This window comes from Antedon mediterranea, chromosome 6 (assembly GCF_964355755.1).
Source record: "Antedon mediterranea chromosome 6, ecAntMedi1.1, whole genome shotgun sequence".
In the NCBI taxonomy this organism is placed as follows: Eukaryota; Metazoa; Echinodermata; class Crinoidea; order Comatulida; family Antedonidae; genus Antedon; species Antedon mediterranea.
In genome coordinates this window covers 27678967-27703112 of record NC_092675.1, presented here as the reverse complement: position 1 = coordinate 27703112, position 24146 = coordinate 27678967, and the positions used below count along the sequence as shown (strand labels likewise).

At 34.3% G+C, this 24146-nt stretch overlaps 1 protein-coding gene across 1 annotated transcript; it reads right to left on the bottom strand.

The window, feature by feature from the left end:
* Positions 1 to 1007: 1007 nt before the first annotated feature.
* LOC140052652 (cytochrome P450 4C1-like) lies at positions 1008 to 22938 on the bottom strand. The gene is made up of 10 exons (XM_072098322.1): positions 22582 to 22938; positions 14534 to 14640; positions 10887 to 10972; positions 9628 to 9818; positions 7625 to 7694; positions 7178 to 7304; positions 5352 to 5537; positions 4459 to 4696; positions 2943 to 3122; positions 1008 to 2005 (listed from the first exon to the last, which is right to left on the bottom strand). The coding sequence occupies exons 1-10, from the start codon at positions 22748 to 22750 to the stop codon at positions 1839 to 1841; spliced, it is 1521 nt and encodes a 506-aa protein (XP_071954423.1). The 5' UTR covers positions 22751 to 22938; the 3' UTR covers positions 1008 to 1838.
* Positions 22939 to 24146: the final 1208 nt, after the last annotated feature.

Here is a 24146-nt window from a genome sequence, read left to right as displayed (position 1 = left end):
TGTACCTCCGGTTTTGGCTTCTTTTGGCACATCGTTTTGCACGAATCATCACAAAACACATGCTCAGAAAAATCACTCACAAATGACTAAACATTGTCGGAAAAGATACAATAGTATTATTGGGTTATTACTATGGTTCTTTTAACTCTAAAAGGACCTTATAAGTAGCTGGTGTGATCTATGGTCATGCGGTTCACAAGCGCATTTCCACCAATGAGCCACGGTATCACACATTTAGCGACGTTAAACATTCTGCAGTATCGCGTCTTCGGACATCAACCTTCACCTCAGTGTAGATAGTGAGAGAATATATTTAGAAGGTTGTCGGTAGCTGACACGATACAGCAGCATGTTTAACGTCGCTAGGCGCGATACTGTACGAGAATCGGCTGGAAGCATGTCACCACGTTATTTATAAATCGAGAGTCGATTGTCTGTTCGATATGCAGCCGCCCTATCATTAAACTACTGGTAACTTTCCAAATTAATTATAAGTAGGCCTACTAATTACCATATTACTAGTTCACACACATAAGATTCAAAGCTTGTAAAGAACGGGATTAGCTGCTGTATTTCTAATCATCGGAGTTACAACCGAACTACTGTACGCAGTATACGTGTTAAACTACCTTCTCCGATATAACTCCGATATGTTTCAGAATGTAACATTAGACAAAATTAATACATTTATGTCGGATAACAACGGGGAGTATATCGTATCGGATATAGTTGTTGTATTCAAGCTAAATCTCTTTAATAAAGACCGTATGTAAACATAACTGCAAAACTCACCCGTTTTTGTGGTACTACGAATGGTTCAAAAATACATTATTTTATACGGTAGGCCAACTCATTTTAACAGACAAGATAAGTACCTAAATGTTCACCTTCCGAATAGGACACACAATAGTATCACTGAAAGATGAATAATATTACTAAAAACTATAACTGAAAAATATTATTAATATAGTGACAATGTACAATGGTAATTAGCAACTAAATCAAAGTCAATTTTCGAATTTTATTCAAATCCTTTTTACATTATTAAAATATCATATTAAACAAAACAATTATATCTTAAATAAAATTAAATTTTGTAAAACTATATATAGATGATTTTAAAATAGCTTTGCAATATTTACAGTAGTAAAATATAATTCACGACGTTTACGCGAACGAACACATTGTGTGAAAACAAAATAAGTAAAACGTGTTGGGGTAGAGCCAAATTAAAAATGACTAACCTTGCCTAAGGGTAGAAACTAATAATTATTCAATCCATTCACGTATTTCTGGTCACTTAATTCACAAATGGTCAGTTTGATGATTGAATCACCACTGAAATTGTTTTGGCTTTTCCGTTTAAATCCTGGACATATAGGTAGGCCTAACTCAATTAGCTATAGCAACGCATCAACCTATTGTTTCTGTTGCAGCTGCTGAGAAAACCATTGTAAAATAGGTCTGATAGATCAAACTATGTTATACGCATGCATGTTAGTGATATAATAGGCTGTGGCTATCTATATTCAGCAAAAAGATACTCCTAAAGTGTTGATGAACAAAACAGTGGGTTGATTTAAACATTTAAACATCAAACAATCTAATAAAAACACAAGAAAATTATTAATATAATACTAATCTGAAAAGTTCAAATGTTAAGCAATTCACCTACAGGGCAAATTTTGTTAAGTTTGATTACTTTTTGACTCTTTTTAAAATCACCGGAATGAGACATAAATTTCCATTACCAAAAAGCTCGTCTTTCGTCTGTGTCTCAATATTGATACATTCAACCAGTTATATTAATCAAGGTGTCATTTAATGAAGACCTTGTATCACCTATCTCGCTTGGTGACAGAAACGTAGAGGCCATTTTGTGGACGAACTACTAGTTCCGACACTGGCCGAGTTTGCTCATCTCCATTCTGTAAACTTTTCAGGTTAAACCTTCGATACAGTGTTGACAGTACAACCTTCAATTCCATCATTGCAAAGCGTTGCCCTGAAAAAATACCAAGAAAAATATTAAATATAGAAATATGAAATAACAGTTCACCCTCAAAAGTTTCTAAATCGGGTATTAGATTAGGAAACGCACTGTATTTGGTCATTTTCTGTAGCATAGGATTACCGCCTATATCCGCTGAGAAACTGTTGGTTTGGCATTTTTACTGACCCTGACACATATACATTTTTTTTATCAGATCTGTGGAAACTTAATAATTTTGAATTCAATTATCTTCCTCCCAAAAAAAAAGACAAGGACATCTTGTTTGACATTGTTTAAAATTCCGGGTTATGCTGTTACAGGTTTGTAAACAATTATGGTAATTGTCATGAAATTGGCCCACGACTACACTTGTGGCCAAGTTATCTAAAGTACTATAAAAAGCCGTTGTTTTGTTGGGAGTTTCAAAGAAGAGTATACAAACGGACCGACTCATTTTGTGGTAGGCCTAAATACAGCCATGCCCTTATTTGGAAGAAATTTCCGATGTCTTTAATCGTTTTACTCGCGATTTTAAAATGGTGCATTCAACATTAGTTAAAAACAACTCGTTATGCTAATAAGTTATAACAGGTGATATTCTGTAATTGGTCAGATGTTTTGCCATACTCTGACGTAATCTGTACTTTATACTGAGTACATTGAGAATACTTGCGAAAAAATACGCAAGCAATTCTCGAGTGGGACAAAATAGGACAAAACATCTGACCAATTACTCAACACCCTGACGCAAAGTTACTCCACAGTAGTTACAAACAATTACATTCCAGGTGATATTCTCTCACATTTTACAAATTCTATTTAATTAATTAAAAGTGCTGTCCTATATTTTGTGTATTGTAAATTTCAATCCGCCTGTGGGTATTCAATCTAGGTTTCGATACCTTCCTCACGACATGACAAATAATCAGAAACAATTTACGACCCGTACCTATACAATTTCTTTTACCAGCTGAAAACGGAACATACGCAAACGGTCGTCTATTGGCGCAGTTTTCTGGAAGGAACCTATCTGGATTAAAGACGGTCGGATCTTTCCAATGTTTGGAATTATGGTGAATCGCGTCCAAACTCACAATTAAAAAGACATTCTTTGGTACAAGGTGACCATCTGTAAGAAGAAATAATAGTTCGATTAAATTGATTTTAAAGGCCAGGTGCGGGCAAAAAAATTATATTGATCATACATTCTAATAATTATCGATCTATAGTTTCCCATATGTTTCATTCAATGTTTAGGGATTTTATTTGCCTTACACCAGCTTGTTGATATTAATAGGTTAAACTAGTACTGAAAAAAGTCTGGTTTTTATAGCAATATTGTGCAAAATTTTGTATTTGACCATTTTAAGGGAAATTCATGTTTTTTCGTCTTGATTTCTATTACAAATATTTGATTTATGTACAATTAACCAGATATTATACTTAAAATTCATGCATGTACCTGAGCTTAAGTACCGGTAGGCCAATTACGCAAACGAATCGAGGATTCCGTATATATATTGCTTATAACCTGGAAACCCCAATAATACCGTAAACAATCTCGTAACACGTATCACGAGATGAAATACCGGTGCGTAATAATAACATGTATTACTTTCAACGGATTTTGTTTTATGCGGATTAAACTAAATCAATTTTTATAGACAGAATGTGTCAGCATGGCAATCAGAAGTCGTGATACTATGCAACTTTACTGTAAAATAAATTAAACTTCAACGAAATGGTGGTAAGACCATAACTAGAAAACATTTTCGTTGATTTAGCGTATATAAATATATATTATACAAGGTTATATCAGGTAACATAAATCATAATTTCCAACTTCGTACCAGCTTCAAATGTTTAACAAAGCAAACAACAGGTTCCAGGGTATTGGAATCACATGAATCAACGATTGCTTGGAATTGCCTTATTATAGACCTGTCGACTGACGAGTCTTAACTCAATCCACCACGAAGTCCAATATTCCCTTACATGGAACCGCATCGTTTTATTTTACCCAAGTTTGAAATGAACCACAAATCGGTTTGCTTCAACACTACATTTATTATTTTCAATTTGCCAACTATGGGACATTTATTCTTTCAACAACCTTTTAGTTAAAAATTAATTTTGTATCGGGTCTTTTTAGTATAAGGTGAGTTGAAATACGGAACAACCAGAGTTTACCTTAATTAAGTATTAATTAAGGCAATACAAAAAGGTGCTCCAAATGTAACTATACTGTAAATATAATGATTTAGAAAAATACTAAAGGCTAATGGCAAAGAATAAATGAATGAAAAATTAAATAATAAAAATATGGTATTATAGTACCGTAAGTAATATTGCATGCAAATAACATTATGCGTAAAAATGATTATATTTTATGCTAATATATGCTACAGTATACCTAACAACGAATAACCAACGAAGATATATTTTTATATAAATCGTGTACTAACCGATCATCGTATCTTCGTCCAGTTTCCTTCCAATTGCCGTAACTGGTGGCTTAAGTCTGAGGCACTCTTTGATAACCCTCTCAAGATAGGACATCCTCGACAGGTCATCATTAGTGGCAGGTCTGTCATCACCACGAAATATGTCATCCAGCTCCTTCTGAATCAGCGCCTGGGCCTCGTGCTGATTCCCAATGATGTTAATGGCCCATGACAGAGCTGAGAATGTTGTGTCATGACCCTGGAAATTAATTAATAAGCCTGTATTCAGATGATAAGCATACTGACTATTGGTTGGTAACTCGAAAGTTCAAGTTCGTGAAATATATCGACCTTAATTTATGCAGTTTTAGATCATCAAGGTAAATATATTTTTCCATTTTTGCAGCGTGTACCAATATGAATTATTAATGACTTATTTGTTATGATGCAATTACTTAGTTGACAATTTACAATCATTTCTTGTGGCATTATCGTTTGATTGCTTTATATCAAGTGGGTGGCTCAGTTCCGGTTGTAGCAGCATAGCTTAAAATGTTATTGTTGTGCGTTATTTTTTAATGAAGTTGTTATTTGCTCAATAAACAATAACCATGAATTAATTAAAATATACCCCCTCCCTCTTATCAGTCAACATTAAATATATATCTAATTGGTTTCCTGTAGTTAAATATTGAAATTAAAAGTATGCAGTAACATAAAAGTGATTTTAGTTTCTCGATTAGCAACCAAATTTTCACGCAGAGTTTAAGAAATCGCAAATTGAATAATTTACGAATATTAAAGTTTATACTATACTAAATACATGTATATACAGTGTATGAAATGTATAGCGAAAAATAAGGATGCGCGAAAATAAAGTCTCTCTAAAATAATTTGAAATTAAAGTAGGTTACCTCAAACATGAATGTATCCACTTCTTCTCGAATATCGTTAAATGTAAAAGCCGGATTGTCAAGATGTGATTTTAGCAGAACGTCAAGAAATACCAGACGTTTTCTCTTACCGCCTCCATCTTGGCTTTCGTTGAACTGATGATCTAATCCGGATTTTTGGAAATCTTCTAACCTGGATTTTATCACCTGTGATTGATAAGATAATTCTAATTATATATTCATAACACAATTCAACTATCATTCAAGAAGGCTATGCGCTATCAAACGTTCAACACTGTGTGTAATTTATTACTACGATCAGCACGGTAGACGTCTACCGTATATTATGTAATACCCGTTTACAACTCCCTGGTTTTTACTATCGGCACGGTCGACCATGCGCGTTTTCTGTGCAGGTAAACAATATAATTTGCGCAGTCTATAGGATCGATAGAAAATAAGGTATAGACTCATAACATACATTTCACACACGCTAGACCATCTCAATTGTGAATTACCGTGCCGATACTATTAGAAATAAAACCTAAACATGACCATGCCGGTTGACGGTGTTGAAATTGCTTGTTAAAAATGGCTACAGTATATGCACATACGCAGGCCTCTGTATTGGCGGTGTGGAAAGTATTAACAAGTGTATAGTTGGCTGGAGGTTTAGCTTGGGGAAAATAGAAGGTATTTAAATGTGGAAGGTATTTAAATAATAGGCCTATACGAATGCATTGATTTGAATCTCTATACACTGTATTGAGTGGTTATGACACTTACAATAGTCGTCGTGTATAGTTGCCAACGGCATAATTTGATGACGTATTAAGTTTCTAAATGGCAATAGTATAGTTGATTTGAATAAATATTATTTCATCTATAAAGGTAATGGTTAACACTTGGGGGACAAATGGTAACACTTTGTGAAACACTTAATGCTTAAAATTGCCACGAAAGTCACAGCTCTTTTGGTTTAGAAATGCAGTGTTATGCGCCAGGTTTTCACTTCCAATTAAGAAATTACTCTTGTGGTAAATGAGCTTACTGATAACTCTGATTCCCGTGTGAAATCTTATTCAATTTGGTTATTCTTTAACAATACAAAATCTAAAAGCTGTGTTCATTTTGTCATCACACAACCGTATCATGTCTAGCGACAATAAACAGTGTCCAGTATCATGTCATTTGTCGAATGTTTTTGGCACGGCAGTATTGTCCATTTGAAAAAAAAACACCAGATTCATGTTATTGCTAAAAAAGTATACGCGGTTGCGTTTGTGGCCGTAATGTGGACTCATGAAAATTGTCAACACATTAAATTTATCATACCAACTATAGGCCTACTACTAATATTACAATATCATTAGAACACTAGCATCATTGTTTGCTTATATACTGACGATACAATAATGAAAGCTACTAACACTCTTCTCAATACTTAAATATAGATAGTATCGGTGATAAAAACCATTCATTGATAATGTTCATTTTATAACCTTTCTTTAGTGTAATCTTTAGGCTATGAATTTCTACTATTGTATATGTTTTTATTATAACAGCCTTTGACAGCAGGCGCCCCGAGTCAAGTTGAATAGACCTACAAACAATGAACCGTTTGGTTTATAATGTACTTTGTATCCGGTTGTACCGTACGTGCACTTGTGAAAGCAAATAAGGGAAATAAACGACATGATATAAATATTATAGATGCAGGTAGTTTTTGTGTAATCTTAAACATTATCAATTCAATTTAACTTTATTTAACCAGATCATTAATGGTTGTTCTTTCCTTGTGGCCGTGCACATAAAAGCACAAATACAATATTTAACAGTGTACTTACCCTTGTCGTCAATCCATGTACAACCCTAAGGCATTCACTGTACTCTTTTCCAGATTGTGTTCGGTTAAAAATAGCTGGTATCCAATATAAAGGCTTCTTAAACAGCTCTTGTAATATTTCTGCTAATCTGAAAGGGGTTTGAAGTAGCTGTTAATATTAGGGGAAATCGTATTGTTGTTAGCTATGGTAAGGCAAATATTTGGCTTTCCATACTTCACACCACCAATAATGAACATCATTGGTTTCAACAACGTCTTCTTTTCGTAATTTTCGTAATTTTACTGTCGTTATAAAGAATGTTTTCAATTCAATTTAATCAAAATTAAATCATCCTCCACCCCCTGCACCCACATCAATCAATTACAGTTAAAACACATTATGTTAAATTATAATAGTATTAATTGTTTAAAACTTTTTTTTTCTTCTGCTGAATAACTGATCACTAACCGTTTGACAGCTTTGGCGTACGGGTTGTCGTCATTATCCTGTGAGTGTAACCGATGACCCATTGCTGTTTCTGCAAAATAGTAGTAAAATACATAGTAGTTATTGCCTTCACATTCCAGTGAAGGAAAACAACATGTAGCTATAAACACGATAGACATTATTTTTACAGTTCACATGCACTGGGATGGGGTAAAATGATTATGAACGTTGCATACCAAAATTTAATAGTAGGCCTACGACACCTTATTGCGTGTGCAACGGTCTGTGTTCAATTAAAAACGCGATTCTGACGCGTCACGTGTCCGTCGCAATCTCTCATATTTATACATAATATAATATAAAATACCATGAAAGCCCCAGTGGTGGTCTAATGGTTAGGATATATATCAAGGAAAAGGTTCCGGGTTCGAATCTCGGTCTGGGCGACATTTTCTCATTCTCACAGATTTTCTCATATTTATCGTTTCAAGTTAAAATGTCAGTGTATCACAGGGCAGGTTAGATGTTGTGTGTATAAAACAGCATTTGGTTAGTTATTTTATCGGCTAATGGCTTCAGTGTCCAATTTTAACTTTGGTGGGAGGTAACTAACTTACCCAGCTAAAATAACTAAGCCTTTACACTCACGAGTAAATAAAGCAAAGGTGCATCTTATAGTATTACATAAAGATACAACTGACAGTGGTATAACCTTGAACGCATGACCTCACGACATTGAAAAACACAAATCAACAGGACTCCAGTAATATTTGAAATACAAACCAACATTCAATACGGAAACTAATTATTTTCGTATTCTAAAGAAAATATTACTTGCGCTAGTATTAATAATCAGTTTTTGGAACATGACGTAAATTTAGTGTATGGTATAAAATACAAGACGTCAACGTGTGATATTAAAAATAGACTTCTTTTTAATCAGGGATGTTAGCCAGAAATATAACAATAACCGGACCATATCGTGACGTTATTTCTTATTCCTATTGAACTAAAAATTGATTTAACCTTTTTAAAGTTATTTATTATGTTAAGGTATCTGTTTCCTTTTATTACAGGGTCCGATACCAGTTGTATTCTGCATGACCGTAAATTGACACACTATTTATCAGTAGGCCTAAAGCCTATTTTCCACTAGGCGAATTTGTTCACGCGAATCGAAAGCGTCATGCTATGCACATGCGTATTCGCGTTTCTGTCTGTCATACTGCCTTCTTCCACGAATTCTATTTCCTTTGATTTTTCGCTTCAGCGACATTTACTAGTTCGAATTGTTTCTACTTTTTGCGAAGCGAAATATTGCGCAACCAATCAGAGCTCAGGAAATGAGATATGACGCTTTCATGAGCACTCATGCGAATCGAAATGCTCAGCAACCACGCGAAGAACATGAACGTCGCAGCTATTCGCTCATGTAGTGGATCGGAAAGATAGTAGGCGATTTTTTTCTCTTCGAAACGTTTGATTCGCGCGAACAAATTCGCCTAGTGGAAAATCGGCTTAACGCAAATCTACCTTTAAATATATGTAATATGGGACAAAATTTATGAAACTTTATAGTTAACAGTATTTCTAGAAATTAACACTCGATAGGGATCGGAGAGACCGTACGTAACCCCACACTTTATTAGCTAACATAAACATAACGCAGTTAGCCGAAATTTCACAGTAGGTATAAATCAAAAATATAAATGCTCACCCATAAATACATGGAACGTTAAAAAGTTGACCGAATTATTTATGGTACGAAAAAAAAAGGCAGATTATAGGAAAATATTCTTAATTCACCCTGTTAAGTATAACGTAAGTAATCGAAGGTTTCTAGAAACATTTTTTCTAACCTTCGTTTGATTTTCGGTAGTATATTTTAAAATTTGATATTAATTCAAGACATTATTTGTTATTTCCGCTTAACGATTTTGAACCAAAGTGATTTGTTGATTTGCACGTTTTAAACTTGAATGCCAAAATTAGTTTACTGATATTGATGTAACTAAACCACTTACCACAGAGAGCATCTAGAACACATCCACATACAAGTGGACATATGTCAATGCTTTTTTCTTTAGTAGCAGCTTCAAACTTGTCTGCCAAGATTTTTGACTGCTCATTGAAAACGTCAAGAAAATCATTTAATATTTGGAAATGGAATGTTGGTGTGATGAGTTTCCTTCTACTAAACCATTTGTCACCAGAACTAGCAAAAAAAACCAAATAAATGAATAAGTACAGACGTTCTTACCACATGTCTCCCCTGCTTTAAATATAATCAATTCATTTAGGAATTGAGTTTAACGACCCTATAAGGTACGCAGCGATGAGGCGCCACGCAAGTGATCAATCACAAGACAGTTCAGATGATTCATCGCATCGTGATTGGTCATACTGTACTTGCGTTGCGCTTCCGTCCAAATGGGAACCAACATTTAACAGAGAATTATCTTATTACGCTTGGTTCCGCAACAAGGACGTAGACGCAACGCAAGCGAGTTGACCATGACAAGCGACAGTTCGAATAATCTATCGCTTGTGATTGGACAAATCCTTTATGTTGCGTTACGTCGTTGTATTGCGTCTCTAGTGGAAACCACACATTATTTTCATTTCGGTTACTTCTTTAAAACTGCAAACAAGAGTCATGTAACGTCACAATTCCAACACATGAATCTGAGATTAAGCTTGGTTCGCAACGCGCAAGGACGTAAACGCACCGCAAGCAACTTGACCAATCACGACGCGATAGATAATCCGAACTTCCACTTGTGATTGATTAACTCACTTACTTTCGATGTATCTACATCGTTACGTTACGTCCAAGTTGGAACGAAGCTTTGATAAGATATACTCAATTTCCTTGGAATATTATTTGAACACGGTGATTTGAACGTGCACGTTACGATTAAGATTTCACAAATCGTTCAGATGACGTGTTGAAATACCTGATGTGTCTTAAAAAGACTGACGCAGTAATAGCACAACAGATGAAATTAATTATATTAACATCATCTGAACATTTCAAGATGCTGTAAACCATTATTAACCATTATCCATTATGGTCACCTAGGTAGGGGTTCGGGACCGCGACAGAACGACAACGGATGGGGACCCTCCAAAGAAATTGCATTTTATTTGTCAGGAATTTGTATGATTTATTTCTTTTTTATTTTTAAATGCGCCTTGAGCACTCTGGAGTGGTATGTGCGCTATAAAAATCTTATTATTATTATTATAGTATATATTAATTATTATTAACAATATTACTTACCTTAACAAGAGCCCATCTCCAAGCCAAGGTTTTAAGAACGTATAGAAATGTGCTTTACGAGTGTGCTTGTTGCTGTTGAGAATTACCTAGTAGAGACAAAAAAATAGTCTTTAATGAAAACATTTTGTAGCATTTATTTCTTTTTATTAAGTCTTAATTCAGTGTAATTATTCCATGATGGGAAACATTGCACTTGGTTCATTTTTTGAAGGCTTTGCCGGGCGTGCTGATGTTGTTTATATCAATTGAAACCGGTAATACTAATACCTACTGAACCCATACACCATGGGTTCGTAAGGTCTAGTTGCTGCAGGCAAAAAGACAATAATGTCTCTGAATTCTGTCAAAGCCTCCTAAACATGTTTCACATTCAATTTATACTTCTTAAAAGTACACAGCAGACTAGCCTACAACAACCAAGGCATGCACTTTCATATTATCATGTTCAATACAATATTTATTTTCGTCCAACAGAAAAGTAAAACAGACAATAACAATCATTATACCAAGACTCATGCATTTTATGTTTTGAATCAATCTTATTTTTAAACAATTACAAATACAATCATGTAAACAAATTTAGACGAACGTAAATAAGTTTTAAATGAGTAAACATAACCAGGTAAGGACGTAAGTAACCAATGAAAAGCGGCAGTTTGAAAAATCTATCGCCTGTGATTGGTCAAATTACTAGTGTTGCGCTTACGTCATTGCGTTGCGTCCTACGTAAGTTCACAAATCTTTAGTTACTTTCTTTTAAATTATGTTCTTTGTTAACTTACATCCTTTACAATATCTTATTACACCAAAGGTTGAAAAGGTTTTAATCCAATCATTAAATAATTGAGAATATAGAAGCATTTCAGAAATTTCTTTGGAGATTTCCCCCAGTAAAATATAACAGTCAATGTTATTTTTGTGTTTATGAGAAAGACTTAGAAACGCCAGTAGTGTTTTCTTTTCAGATTATCAAATATTACGTTTAGTACTAACTGTTTGTCTGAAATAATGCATTCATCCGGGTCATTATTCGGTTTCTTTTACGGATTTAAAACTCAATTATTTAAAAAAACAAAATTATTAAAAAAAATATTTAGCAAGTGTTTAATGTGTGCAGGATAGAATCCTATTACAAAGGTAGATCAACGGGTTATGGGAAACCCCAGCGGCACTTTTTCTTCTATTCCGATGTTTGATATCAGGATGATATTTTAAACTAGTTTTGCGTCCAATGTTTGCCCACTCTGACGTAACTTGTACTAACACTTATGTTCTCAAATGTACATTGTAGTAAGTAGGCCTACAGGGAAGGGCAAACATCGGACCAATTATTGATATAATTATTACTATTATCTTTGAAATTATGTTCTTGCTTAGGCAATTATCTTTGTCATCTTTGTTTCATTTTATGATGTGACGACATCTTTAATCAATAGACCTATGTGTGTAAAGAAGACGAACAAACCATAACGTATTGGAAAAGCATAATTTTCGTGTCTTTCTTATCTTATCCTTTAGGCCACTATATCAAAATATTTTTTTATTTATTTGTAAATTAATATTTTTAAGTTAAAGGCGCCACAGATCAAAAGCTCTCTTGCTTGTGTTATGGTATCTCTTTTCACACTTTTTCGCACTTTTATTATACTTTCTTCTTAGGCTACTTATCTTTCTTATTATAAATATAAAATACCAAAATACCAAATTCAACACGTAAGTGTGGTTCCCACTAGAACGCAACGCAGCGACGTATTAACGCAAAGTGATGTATTGCGTAATCACAAGTGGGAACCGATGACGCAATAACAGTGCTGCAAAAATCGCAGGTTTGATTTCACGCAGGCGGGGGCAAACACAATTATTGGAAGGGCATTTGCTTATGTTGCGTTGGTTGAGTTACGTTACGTCGCTAGTGGGAACCAGGCCTTAGGCTATAATTGTATATACTTCATGTCATAGGATGGCATAAATAATAATTGTCTGCGCTCATATTTTAATGTTACGTACATGTTGAGTTTGCATGGTTAACCTAAGCTTTTAAAACTATAAACAGAATTTGTAAAACCTTCATGTGAATATACATAACGGAAATCGAATTTGTCAACAGTGACCTGGTGACCTCTGTTACATCATTGAATGGAAGTGATTTAGTTTTCCAGATCATCACCCGTAGACGTCTGTAGTGGAAATATGGATCAGTCAGTTGTTGAAGTCTAATTCGCTTTATAATTACTTAATTCACGTTAATTAATTTGATAATTTGTCTGATTATCTAGTTTGCTTCTAGCCGTTCCGAGTAATAATTGTTAATGTCAGTTAACTTATCCTACCAATTGTTCAACGTGGTAGTGACATTTTACATGTTTTATGCAAGTCAGAACCATTATGATATTTTAATAAATAATAAACATCTTTATTTGGAAACGAATCCTTTTATAAGTTCCAAGACTAATCGAAACTAAAAAAAATATATACCAGAGAAAAGGTGTAGCCTAATTCAAAGCAAATAATAGTCAAATTGTCAGACAATTGGTTTTTATTAAATTTAACCGTTTATGTTTTTATAAGTTAAATTACTATTTTATTTTTCTACGGAGTGAATAACTTTATCAAAACTACAAAATGGCATATTCAAAGTCTACATTTCTCATTTGGAGAGAATATATATGTCATCTTTTGTTCTATTTGGAACGCAATTAATTAGAAATGATTATGAACGTGTGCACTCGTTCTACGTTATGTCAAAAAGAATTATTTAATCATAAGATTTGTTGCAATCATAATTAACGTTGATGGTCTTTTAAAGCTTTCTTACGTTAAATCGTGCGGTTTAAGCCCCACGGCGTATCTTAAACCCCCACGGCGTATCTTTTTAAGAATCGTCGTTTATTAGCGTGAAGGTGTTGTCAAACTAATTCACGTTTTTAAACGATTGACTGAAGTTATCAAAACCATAACATTGCATATCAATTAAAAACAATCATAGGTGAAACAGAATAGCCTTAGGCCTACTTACTTGCAAAAATGTCTGCATAATGAGGAGGTCTAATAGTTTAGTTGGAATTAGCAGAGACACCACTATTATGAAGACCTTTCCCGTGGTTGAACGAGGGGAAATATATTTTTGACACATGTGAGCCCGTGTGAGATAAATTTCAGTCAAAGTATGTTGTGTGTTGGCACAAATCCTACCAGTGTAGGAGGATAAAAGGGACTGGTAAAATGTAAAAATAAAAATTATTTTACTTAGCCAAAATCTGGCGTGGTAATCTGTTGACAGCGTGAGGTGAAGAGGATGAGATGCTCACGCTGTCAAAAGATGATTGCGAGGGCGCCCCGCAATCACGTGATATGTTCTAACACACGGCCAACCCATATCCAAGGGGCACTCTTGTTATAAGTGATCACTTTGTTGGCTCTCGAAGATCAGTGGCCTAACGTCAGGGTAAAGACCCCTGGTTTAGCACTCCTAAGAGGCTCTCCAACGCTGGGTACTTGCAGTGGACTGTTCATGCTATGGGGCCCCTGACCACTGGGGCCGCTGGGTTTAGCCAGTGAGCGATCATAGCCGTTACGCCACCGCCAAAGATGTACCCTTAGGTGTTATGCTGCTGGGCAGAATTCACAACATTGAAGAATATACCTACCTCAGCACTTTCAGGTGAACATAGCAGAACGGATGGCACGGGGCCAATCCATAATCGGTAAATTGACGGAAACTGTTCATGATACTTCTTAAACTGCATATAAAATTCTGAGAAGAAAAAAATAAAACATTGATTTTCATAAAATCAGATAATACAAAATATGATTACATAATAATTACGGTTACTTATACTCACCGGTGTTATACTTAAAGATATGTGATTTGTATTATGAGGTAACGATATGGGCCTAATACAACATGTAATACTGTATCAGATAATTGAATAGATTGAATTCACTTTTTTTTATTACTATTAGTACAAATAGTATAACAGGAATAATTTGGCTTATGCAATATGGAGGAAGTCATGAATAACTTTTTATGATAAGCTATATAATTTTATTTCATCTATGTTTTCGGAATAGAACAGCATTATTTAGAGATAAAATCATAATTTATCCAATCTCGTGCTTTTTAGGCACGGTGGTGCCATTTATTTCACTCAATTTTAAGCCATACTATTTAATTAAAATAATACACTTTCAAAAACATGCAGTAATGTAACGAGCGATTCTCAAGTCCTAATTCTGTTAAATTCTGCACCCATTTAAATTAATTATTTATTGCAGATACAACAGAATTCAATACAACACTAAAACTACAGGCAGGCAGAGTAAGCATTTGGTTTATACATTATATACATTTCTGTTATTCAAAAATTGAATTTATTTCACGTCTTGTATTATAAATACACTAAATTTGCGAATCACTGCACAGTGTCTAATTCATATTAAATGTTTCCATATCTGGACAAAATGTTCCTTCCTCAAAATAAATAGAACGTCCCTGGTGACATGACGTCATATACATCAGCAAGTCAATGCAATTACATCCAGTAACAAGGACAGTCGATACTACAAATTGTCAATGTTCGTAGTGAAATATTTGTATATATAATATTCTCAAAACAAAAATGCATCCAAATCCAAACCAACATTAATTGCAATATTATACACCCAAGCCCAGTACCCCTTCCTCCACCTCCTAATCCTTGTCAGAGACTATAGCCATTAGTTTGGGTTCCAGGCGGAGTTTTGACTTAATATTAGTAAAAAGATAAATATGATGGCACATATGGCGTTTTATACGTTATACTACTTGAGATTGCATTTCAGAAAAACATCCAGAAGCCTCGAAATAACTACAGACTTGGGGCAATTCTTATATCCATATGCCACACTACACTCCCCATGTTTTCATTTTCCTAATTCTTATTCCATATACAAATAAATGACTGAAATAAAATAACAATAATAAGGAGAATACTGAATATAGAAAGCAATAAATAATAGCAATAAATGTCAGCTCTAAATATTTATACATTATCCAAAAAAAGTGATACAATGGAACAGGAAATCCATAAACGTCGAATGGGTTTTACTGGACAAGTTATAAACCTGGATTTTGAATGTACACTTATAACAAGAAATGAAACAAAAGAACGGCAATAATAATAATAATCCAGGATTTATATAGCGTCTAATGTTGTGAAACCTCTAAGCTGTGAACATTATTACCCCAGTCATTTTTTTGTGGATTAAACATGGAAACATACTCCCATATTGCAGCTAAAAATCAGCGAAAAGTTGTGTCTTAATCTAACCGGGTTCCCATTTATACACCTGGGTGGAGAGAGGCAAACGTAAGTAAAGTATCTTGCCTAAAGCTTGTTTTCCCACTAGGACGCAACGTAACGCAATCTACGCAACGTAAGAAAATGCCCTTCTAATAATTGTGTTTTCCCCCGCCTGCGTGAAATCAAACCTGCGATTTTTTCAGCACTATTGCGTCGTCAATTTTAAAACCATTCAATTTGATTATAAAGAATCCTTTATAAATTACACTTAATTATAAGTAAAACGAAAAACTAAATGTGGTTAGGCCCGAAATCCACGCTACCGCAACCGAAATATCCTTTCAGATGTCACACTGGATCTCAGAGTACAATGTCCTTTTTAACTTAACCGTTTATTCAACTTTTAAATAATCTAAAAATATTTAATAATAATAATCATGGTAATTATAATAGGTCAACTAAAGTTTTCGAATTACAAATCAATGACGAAGGCACAATTTTATAGCATTTTAACCTAATTAAAAAAGAGAAATTACCCTTTGGATCATGATGTCTGGACAACGTCAATATTTCTGATCACTAAACTTACTATAGACAGTAACTACCATCGAAGGTTATTTATAATAACATGTCCTAATATAATTTGTCTATTTGTCCCCATTTAAAGTACATTTTCGTGCGTAGCCTTAAATTAAACTATACATCAAGTTACCCTTGTAGGACGATATGAAATTTCAGTGTACATGTTTGCTATGTTTAGATACTAGAATGATTCATTTAACGTATAAGAATGTTTATTAATGAAAGAACAAATTTAATTTCTTATACTAGAGGATGTGGTCGCTTCGTTCTTGAGCATCACATTTTGGATGTTCCGGCTCAGAGACGTTTTGGCCAAGGGACGTTTCGGTATTATAACTAATACGGTAACCAATTTCTTGTTGAAATTACCAATTGTGCCAACGTACACATACCAGGTGCACATACAGTAGGATGGGTTGTAACCTACTTCTGGAAATGTAATTTTGCTGTGGCCTGAAAACATATTGCGTAAGGCATTCTCAGCATATTTTCATGTTCAATGGTTTCAGGTGGTTAGGTGGGGGTTTACGAACGTCGTAAATCAACCTACTTGGTGTGATAAGATAATGAATTTAAAAGGGTGATTTAAAATCTCCAGGTGATAGATGATGACTCGTAAATTACTGTATTCTCAAATAGGAATGAAACCCAATTACAAGCAAATATTATGACGTCTATCACAATATAAAATAATTATTTTAACACCAGATCCTATACATTATATTGCAATTAAATATTTCTATTTAGATACTACTACTACTGTCTACGTGGATCTAAATGTTTAGGTCTAAATATAGTACTATACACGAGCAAAACATTACAAATATTAACGTCTTCTTTTCTATTCGAGGACATAGGCCTACCGATATATGCTGCACCTCAATTTAATATTAACCTGTAGGCCTACAATATATCAACCATGACAACTATGAGCAATTATGGGTGTAAGGTAGGGCTATGCTTTACATGGTATATTTAACAATGCATTGAGTGAAGGCATGGATTATCCGACTCCATTGTTATCATCTTAACAGCAATGGAAAGATCAAGACATTTGAAAACCTGCAATGGTAATTTATTTTCACAATGAAATGAGTGAAAGGCAGTGGCAAACCAATGGGTTTAAGGAGGCTGCGAGCAAATACCAATATAATTGAGTTTCTAAGCAGCAATATAATACACTTACAGAATGCAAACTCTTATTAAATTTGTTTTATATAATAGCCATCAACATTCCGTATTGACAAGTTAAATGTATTTGCCTCTTTCTGTCAACAGTAACTTTTATTTGCATTCTTTGAATAGGTTTATTGTAAAATATTACCGGCCAATCTTTTCAAATTGACGAATAGACATTCTCACTACTGTTGTTACTTGGCTTGGTTATCTTATCCGGGTTGTAGGCCTACCATTGGCACAAACACTATCACTAATTTTGGTGGGAGTAACAAACTTATATACACGTGTAAATAAAGCCTGAACGGTCACACATGGGTAAGTTGGTTTTAATAACACAGTTATCGCTAACTTCGGGTAACTTACTCGGGTAAAAGGTAGTTCAAGTTTGTTAATTTACCGGGTAACTTGGTTTTATGACCAAATTTATAACTTTGGTGATATGATGCAAATTACCCGGTTAAATATCTTTTACTCGGGTACGGTAAGTTTTACTCATGAGTATGTATCTTCTTGTGTATAATGTGTAGAAATATTAAAATAAAAGAAGATGCTACAGTATATGTGTGTGTGTGCAAACGACGACGGTCAGCATATTTATTTTTGCCCTGGTGAATCATAATGACCGTCCGGAGCAAGTTAATTGTTGAATCTGACCGAGATCAGTATCAGTAAAGACCGGTGTAGGTAATACCGGTGCAATTGTAGTTCATTTACGCAATCGTTTAAAGAGCATGTTGAACCCACAAATGTGAAAACGCCCACAACAGTTTTTGGTGGTCTTCGTAAAGTTACGGCCTACGTCATGCAACATAAATTATCGACAGTGTATTGCATAAATTGGTTTCCTCCTAACTACACCATGAAATGCATACATTATTTATATTTCCCCTCAAGAAGGTATAGCGAAATATCACTACACCCACCCAGGCCCCAATCCACACCTCATTTCTTTCGTCATATAGGCCTATTTTGCTGAAACGAATAAAGACATACAGTAAATATAGTAATAGTTTAAATGATTTAGTTATGCAAAATCACAGTGACTTATTAAAGTACATTTAGATAGGTACAGTGATGTACTCTACCGTATTGATCTTGTTTTAGCAGGATTATCATTATTAAGAAATTCTTTAACACAATTGATACATTTTCAATCGACTTTTTCTTTTAAATTTTCTTTCAAATATTTAAAATCCCGAACGTGAAACTAACGTTTTTCATAATATTATGTATTTAGGCCTATAAATACAAATGCAACGTCAACTCTATAACTGGTTGTGTTCCTGTTTTTTAGGGTTAACATAATCTTAATCACAGTACGTCTGTAGATGTGCACAGGCCCACCCAAAGGGCTAAAATGTCACAACATGATATTGATCACTTTAGGAAACGTTTCGCACATGTCCTATGCCACGAACCCTATTTAGACATTTTTGGGTTCCAGCTTTAATAATATCCCACTTCTCCAACTTCCTAGGCCTATTCACCCACTTATTTGTATTCTTCCACTTGACTCATTTGGCTGATTCTGTGTGATAGATCCAATCTATGAGATGGTATTCATGGGCGCAATCAAACGGTTATTAATTGAAGCAAGGGAGTATCCCCTAGCCATATTGTCTCATTGGCGTGAAAAAAAAATCATAATTTATTACTCTTAAAATTAATATTTGACATTTACATTTAATTTGATAATTCAGTATTGAGATATTTCCCCATGTTGTCAATAAACCCATGGTAATATGAAATGATTTCATAAATTCCTTAAATTAATAACTGGTATTTGCCTTTATATCCGCTTAAATTTCATATTTACAGGAAATAAAATTATGTTTTGATTTTAATTAATTAATCTTGACTTGCATCGTCCTCAGAGAGTAGAATTTCATCTCTCACTCTCTTCATAGAAGGGTAAAAGGAAGGGACGAAAAACTAGTTTAATCCACACAAAGCCATATTTGGTAGATTTCAGGCATGATGCCATTCGGAGCGGCGGCGTATAAAGAACATGAAATGATGCGTAGACCTGAACTGTTGCTATGGTACAGAAAATGATCACAATCCGGCAATTATGTCATAACTGGTGGAATCAATGATATTATTATCCATTTATTTCCGGTGAATATTCGTTTCCAATTCAATTTAAAATGGGGTTATACGGGTTACCTTAGGCTTATTTGACCCATATTCTGACAGCGTACAAAAACCATTTGTGTAAATACATAATATACATATAGATTTTACACATTTTTAGCTACTACTTTTCGATTCATAATACAATCTTATATAAACGTGAACTTATTCAGTATTTATATACCTTCTATACATTTTAACATGTGTTTTAATTTAATCCAAAAGTGTAGTGTGGACTGGACTTGAGGAGGCCAATAAATGGAGAAAAAAGTCAATATTTTATTGCACACCACAGACTGTTTTATGAAGGAGATAAACATCTCTCTTCAATCGCCAAAATGCTAAAGGCTCTGCATGTGTATTTATCTAATTATAAACCAGGGCAATCTTTTCAAACTAGCACCTCCAGCACCAAAGGTGATGATAAATATGCTTAACTAGCCTAGCTTATGAAGATTTTTGTCCATTTTTTTGGAAAAACAATCTTGGCTTGAATTGTAGTTTCGCCAAAGGTAGGAGACGGGCATCGTTGCTCATCTCGCGTTAAAATATTTAATTTAATACAAAAATGTATAGTACTTAGGTCCACGCAGTTTAGCTCTTTTGCATAATGCGAACTAATAAAAACTGAACATTAACAATGAATACAGTTCATTTTAATCTGTCTTATAAACATAATAACACTGTAACCAATGACGTCATGCTATATTAAAATAGATTACTGAATGCTCTCTCAATTCATAAACGGCTTAGGCCTATATCGTTGAAATACAAAATTGCATAAGTATAACGAGGCCATACTGTGTATGATGAATTACATTACATAAAACATGGAAATGGAAAAACAAACTTATCTTATAAATAAAATAAACATTGGTATCCTGTTATACAATTCTTTGAAAATATAATAATGTATTTATCGTTTTTTTAGGTGGCACACTTGTTCAAGTGCTTTTTTTTTTCGCTTTTTATGTATCCTTCAAACTTGTTTAATTTATTATTGTAAAACGATGGTAAAACGAGAAAGGAAATCTGAAACATATTGGGCCTACATAAATGAAACCCCTGTGACACAACACGTATCGAAAATATCCTTTATTCTCTACATGGTCCTGTCGATGACACATTTTGTACGGGGTTTAAACGGGAACAACTTCAAAAAAAATAAAATAAATAAAGACGATCATTACGGCAGTAAACTATATTCTATAGGCCTAGGACAATTGTTTGATTAAAAAGAACGTCCCATGCCTAATGAATGTGAATTTTAATTCCCGACTTGGTACGTACATTTTCCACCGATTCTCAGTGCTGTATCTCCACAATTGAGTGCAGTAGCAAATTGTTTAATACATCTCATGTGTATGTGGTGCCTGTGTCTTGGAAGGTTTTAAGGTTAAGCTCTGTCTACACTATCAAACTTTATATGACAAAACAAAGTGATGTGCCCATATATGGACACGATGATGTCATATCACTACCATATTTGGGCATATCACTACCATATTTGGGCACATCACAGCATGTTTTTGTCAAAATAGTTTGATAGTCACGTGAAGACAGTTACAAGTATGTCGTGAAATACATATAATAGGCATATGATGGTGTGTCGTGCAATTTTCCTATGGCACTATTTCACTAAAACATTTTCAATTTAAAATAAATCTATACGGACAATTACTAGGGTTCACATTGCTACCTCGACCTGTCCATTAAGAAAGACAATTTTTAACTTGAGTCATGTAAAAGAATGTCAAACACTGTATATTATAGTCATGTGCAGGAAACTACTAATTTTTTGTAGAGGAAATAGAATATGTACCAAAGAGCAGAAAGATCTGTAGGCCTATAGTAAGTAAAATATAGAAGACAAAATCACCAAACATGCGACATTATCATATGGATTGAGGTTCTGCTAACTGTCAAGAACCTTACAAAACATGAATTTTGACGGAAATGTTGATACCACGTTTCGTGTCAAATAATGGCTGACAGGGGTGTTCCTTTGGGACACTCATATTCAGGGACACTCCTATACTAAGAAGACATTTTCCTTTAAAACGAACGAATAGCATGGTGGGGATAAGGTCGTGGGGTGGGGAGCACTGGGTGAAGTGAAACCCCTCCCGCTGTCTGAGAGCAAAAAAAACCTTCTTCTGCTTTCAAAAATTTAGAGACCATAAGAAAAAACAGTTTAGTTGAAAATATTAGTTGTTTTTAGGTAGATTTTCAATTTTGTTAAATCTACTGAAGCTAAAAGAATGATTATTCCCACTATTTCTTGATCTACGTAAACCCAGAGATACAGGGCTGGAAAATAAGGACGGGGGTCTGAAATTTGTTCATACCGTTCATAGTTCAGGTCAAGGCCAGGGCATTTATTTTCATCTCTTATTTTTCTAGAAATTTAAGGGGAAACGGATCTACCTGGATTAAAAATCCAAGCACTCAAACAAGAAGAAACCTTGTTTTTCTAATAGTAACCCTTCTATTCTAAATGACCTATATAATTTACTTACCATGTGGCTCAGTCTTGAATTGATGCGCATTTCCAATAAGTGGTAACCCAGGTGGGCCTGGAATCCTGTTGACAATTATAACCATTCGAATCCAAATCACAAACTTTACAAAAATCCAAACTGCGAACAGAATGCACAGACATATTAGCAGGGCTATCCCCAGTACCATTTTTCTACACTCTCTTGATCAGAAGTCTCTATTCTTTGTAATGTAATGAAAAAAATCCTCGTACACCTGTTGAATAAACAAATTGATCTATTCGTAAAAAAGAACGTTAGAATAGATCAACGTGAGAATAGATCAATGACGCATTTACTACTGTCAGTGAATTGTGAAGTGAATTATAACAAGAAGCTCCCATACACAATATTATATTAGCGGAAAAATGTATACGCCAATCACAAAACGTATGGATTGATCCATTCTTAGGATGAGGTGTTTATTTTTAAAAACTGGATTTTTTGTAATGACAACCAAGCCGGAAGATTCCTTATGAAATCATTTCTAGCTCAGATATTATCTTATTATCTATTTATAAAATTATAAGTAGTTCTGTATAATTATACTTATTCAAAAACATTTAATAAAATTAAGAAAAAAATGGAATCGCCCAGCTTGACTGAATCTGCTTCCGACCTCTACGTCGGATGTTCTCTCAAAACTTTATTAAAGACGTGATAATCTTAGGTAAAACATCAAAACAAATTTGTGTATGTTATTAGTTAATGATTATATGTGTATGCTTTCGATTAGAAAAAAACTTAATCTATAGTAACATTTCGTCTACGTTGTAATAGTGAAACTAACACATGCCCACAAATTGCTAACTGTTAAAATGTGTTTTATTTTATAGACGCGTTTATATAAAAGACAGTTTAAAACAAAAATATGCATAAAAAAAGTTGCTTATATCTATATATATATTTGTAATCCATAGCATATGATGACCAGTTGTTAGCATAAACCGAAATGTTGAGACATATTATCTCAACCATAATTTTCTTTTTGGAAACACATTGTTTATTTTAAACGATATTACATGTGCTATCTGATTTTGTTGCATATTATACATTGTTATACTTTCGATTTTTCCAGCGTTAAAACAAACTCAGAGCCTAATCATCTTTACATAAAATGTACAGTTTCACTAAAACCCACCACACTACGTACGTTGTGTAGGCCTAGACACCGATATAGGCCTAAGTCTTGATACTGTCAATAACCTACTAGGCCCCTAGGAGCCGATACTCCACCATCAAGCAGCGTTGTTTGGACACGCAGCCTAAACAGCCTGTCCAAAACCATTGCAGGGCATTGTGAAGGAGGCCGCCCTCCGCCTCAGCCCCCCCCCCCCCCACCCTCCCCCCAAACCCTGACTCAGAGAGAGTCAAGTTTTTAAAGTGGGTGAGTGAGTGAGTGATCGATACTTAAACTGTAATATCATATATCATATTCTTCATTACATTACATTTTGAAGTGGTTGATTAACGTTCGAATCCCGCTGCGTACCTCAATCCCCATCAGCTAAAATTGGCAAGCGTCATTCTCAAGGGACAACTGCTCG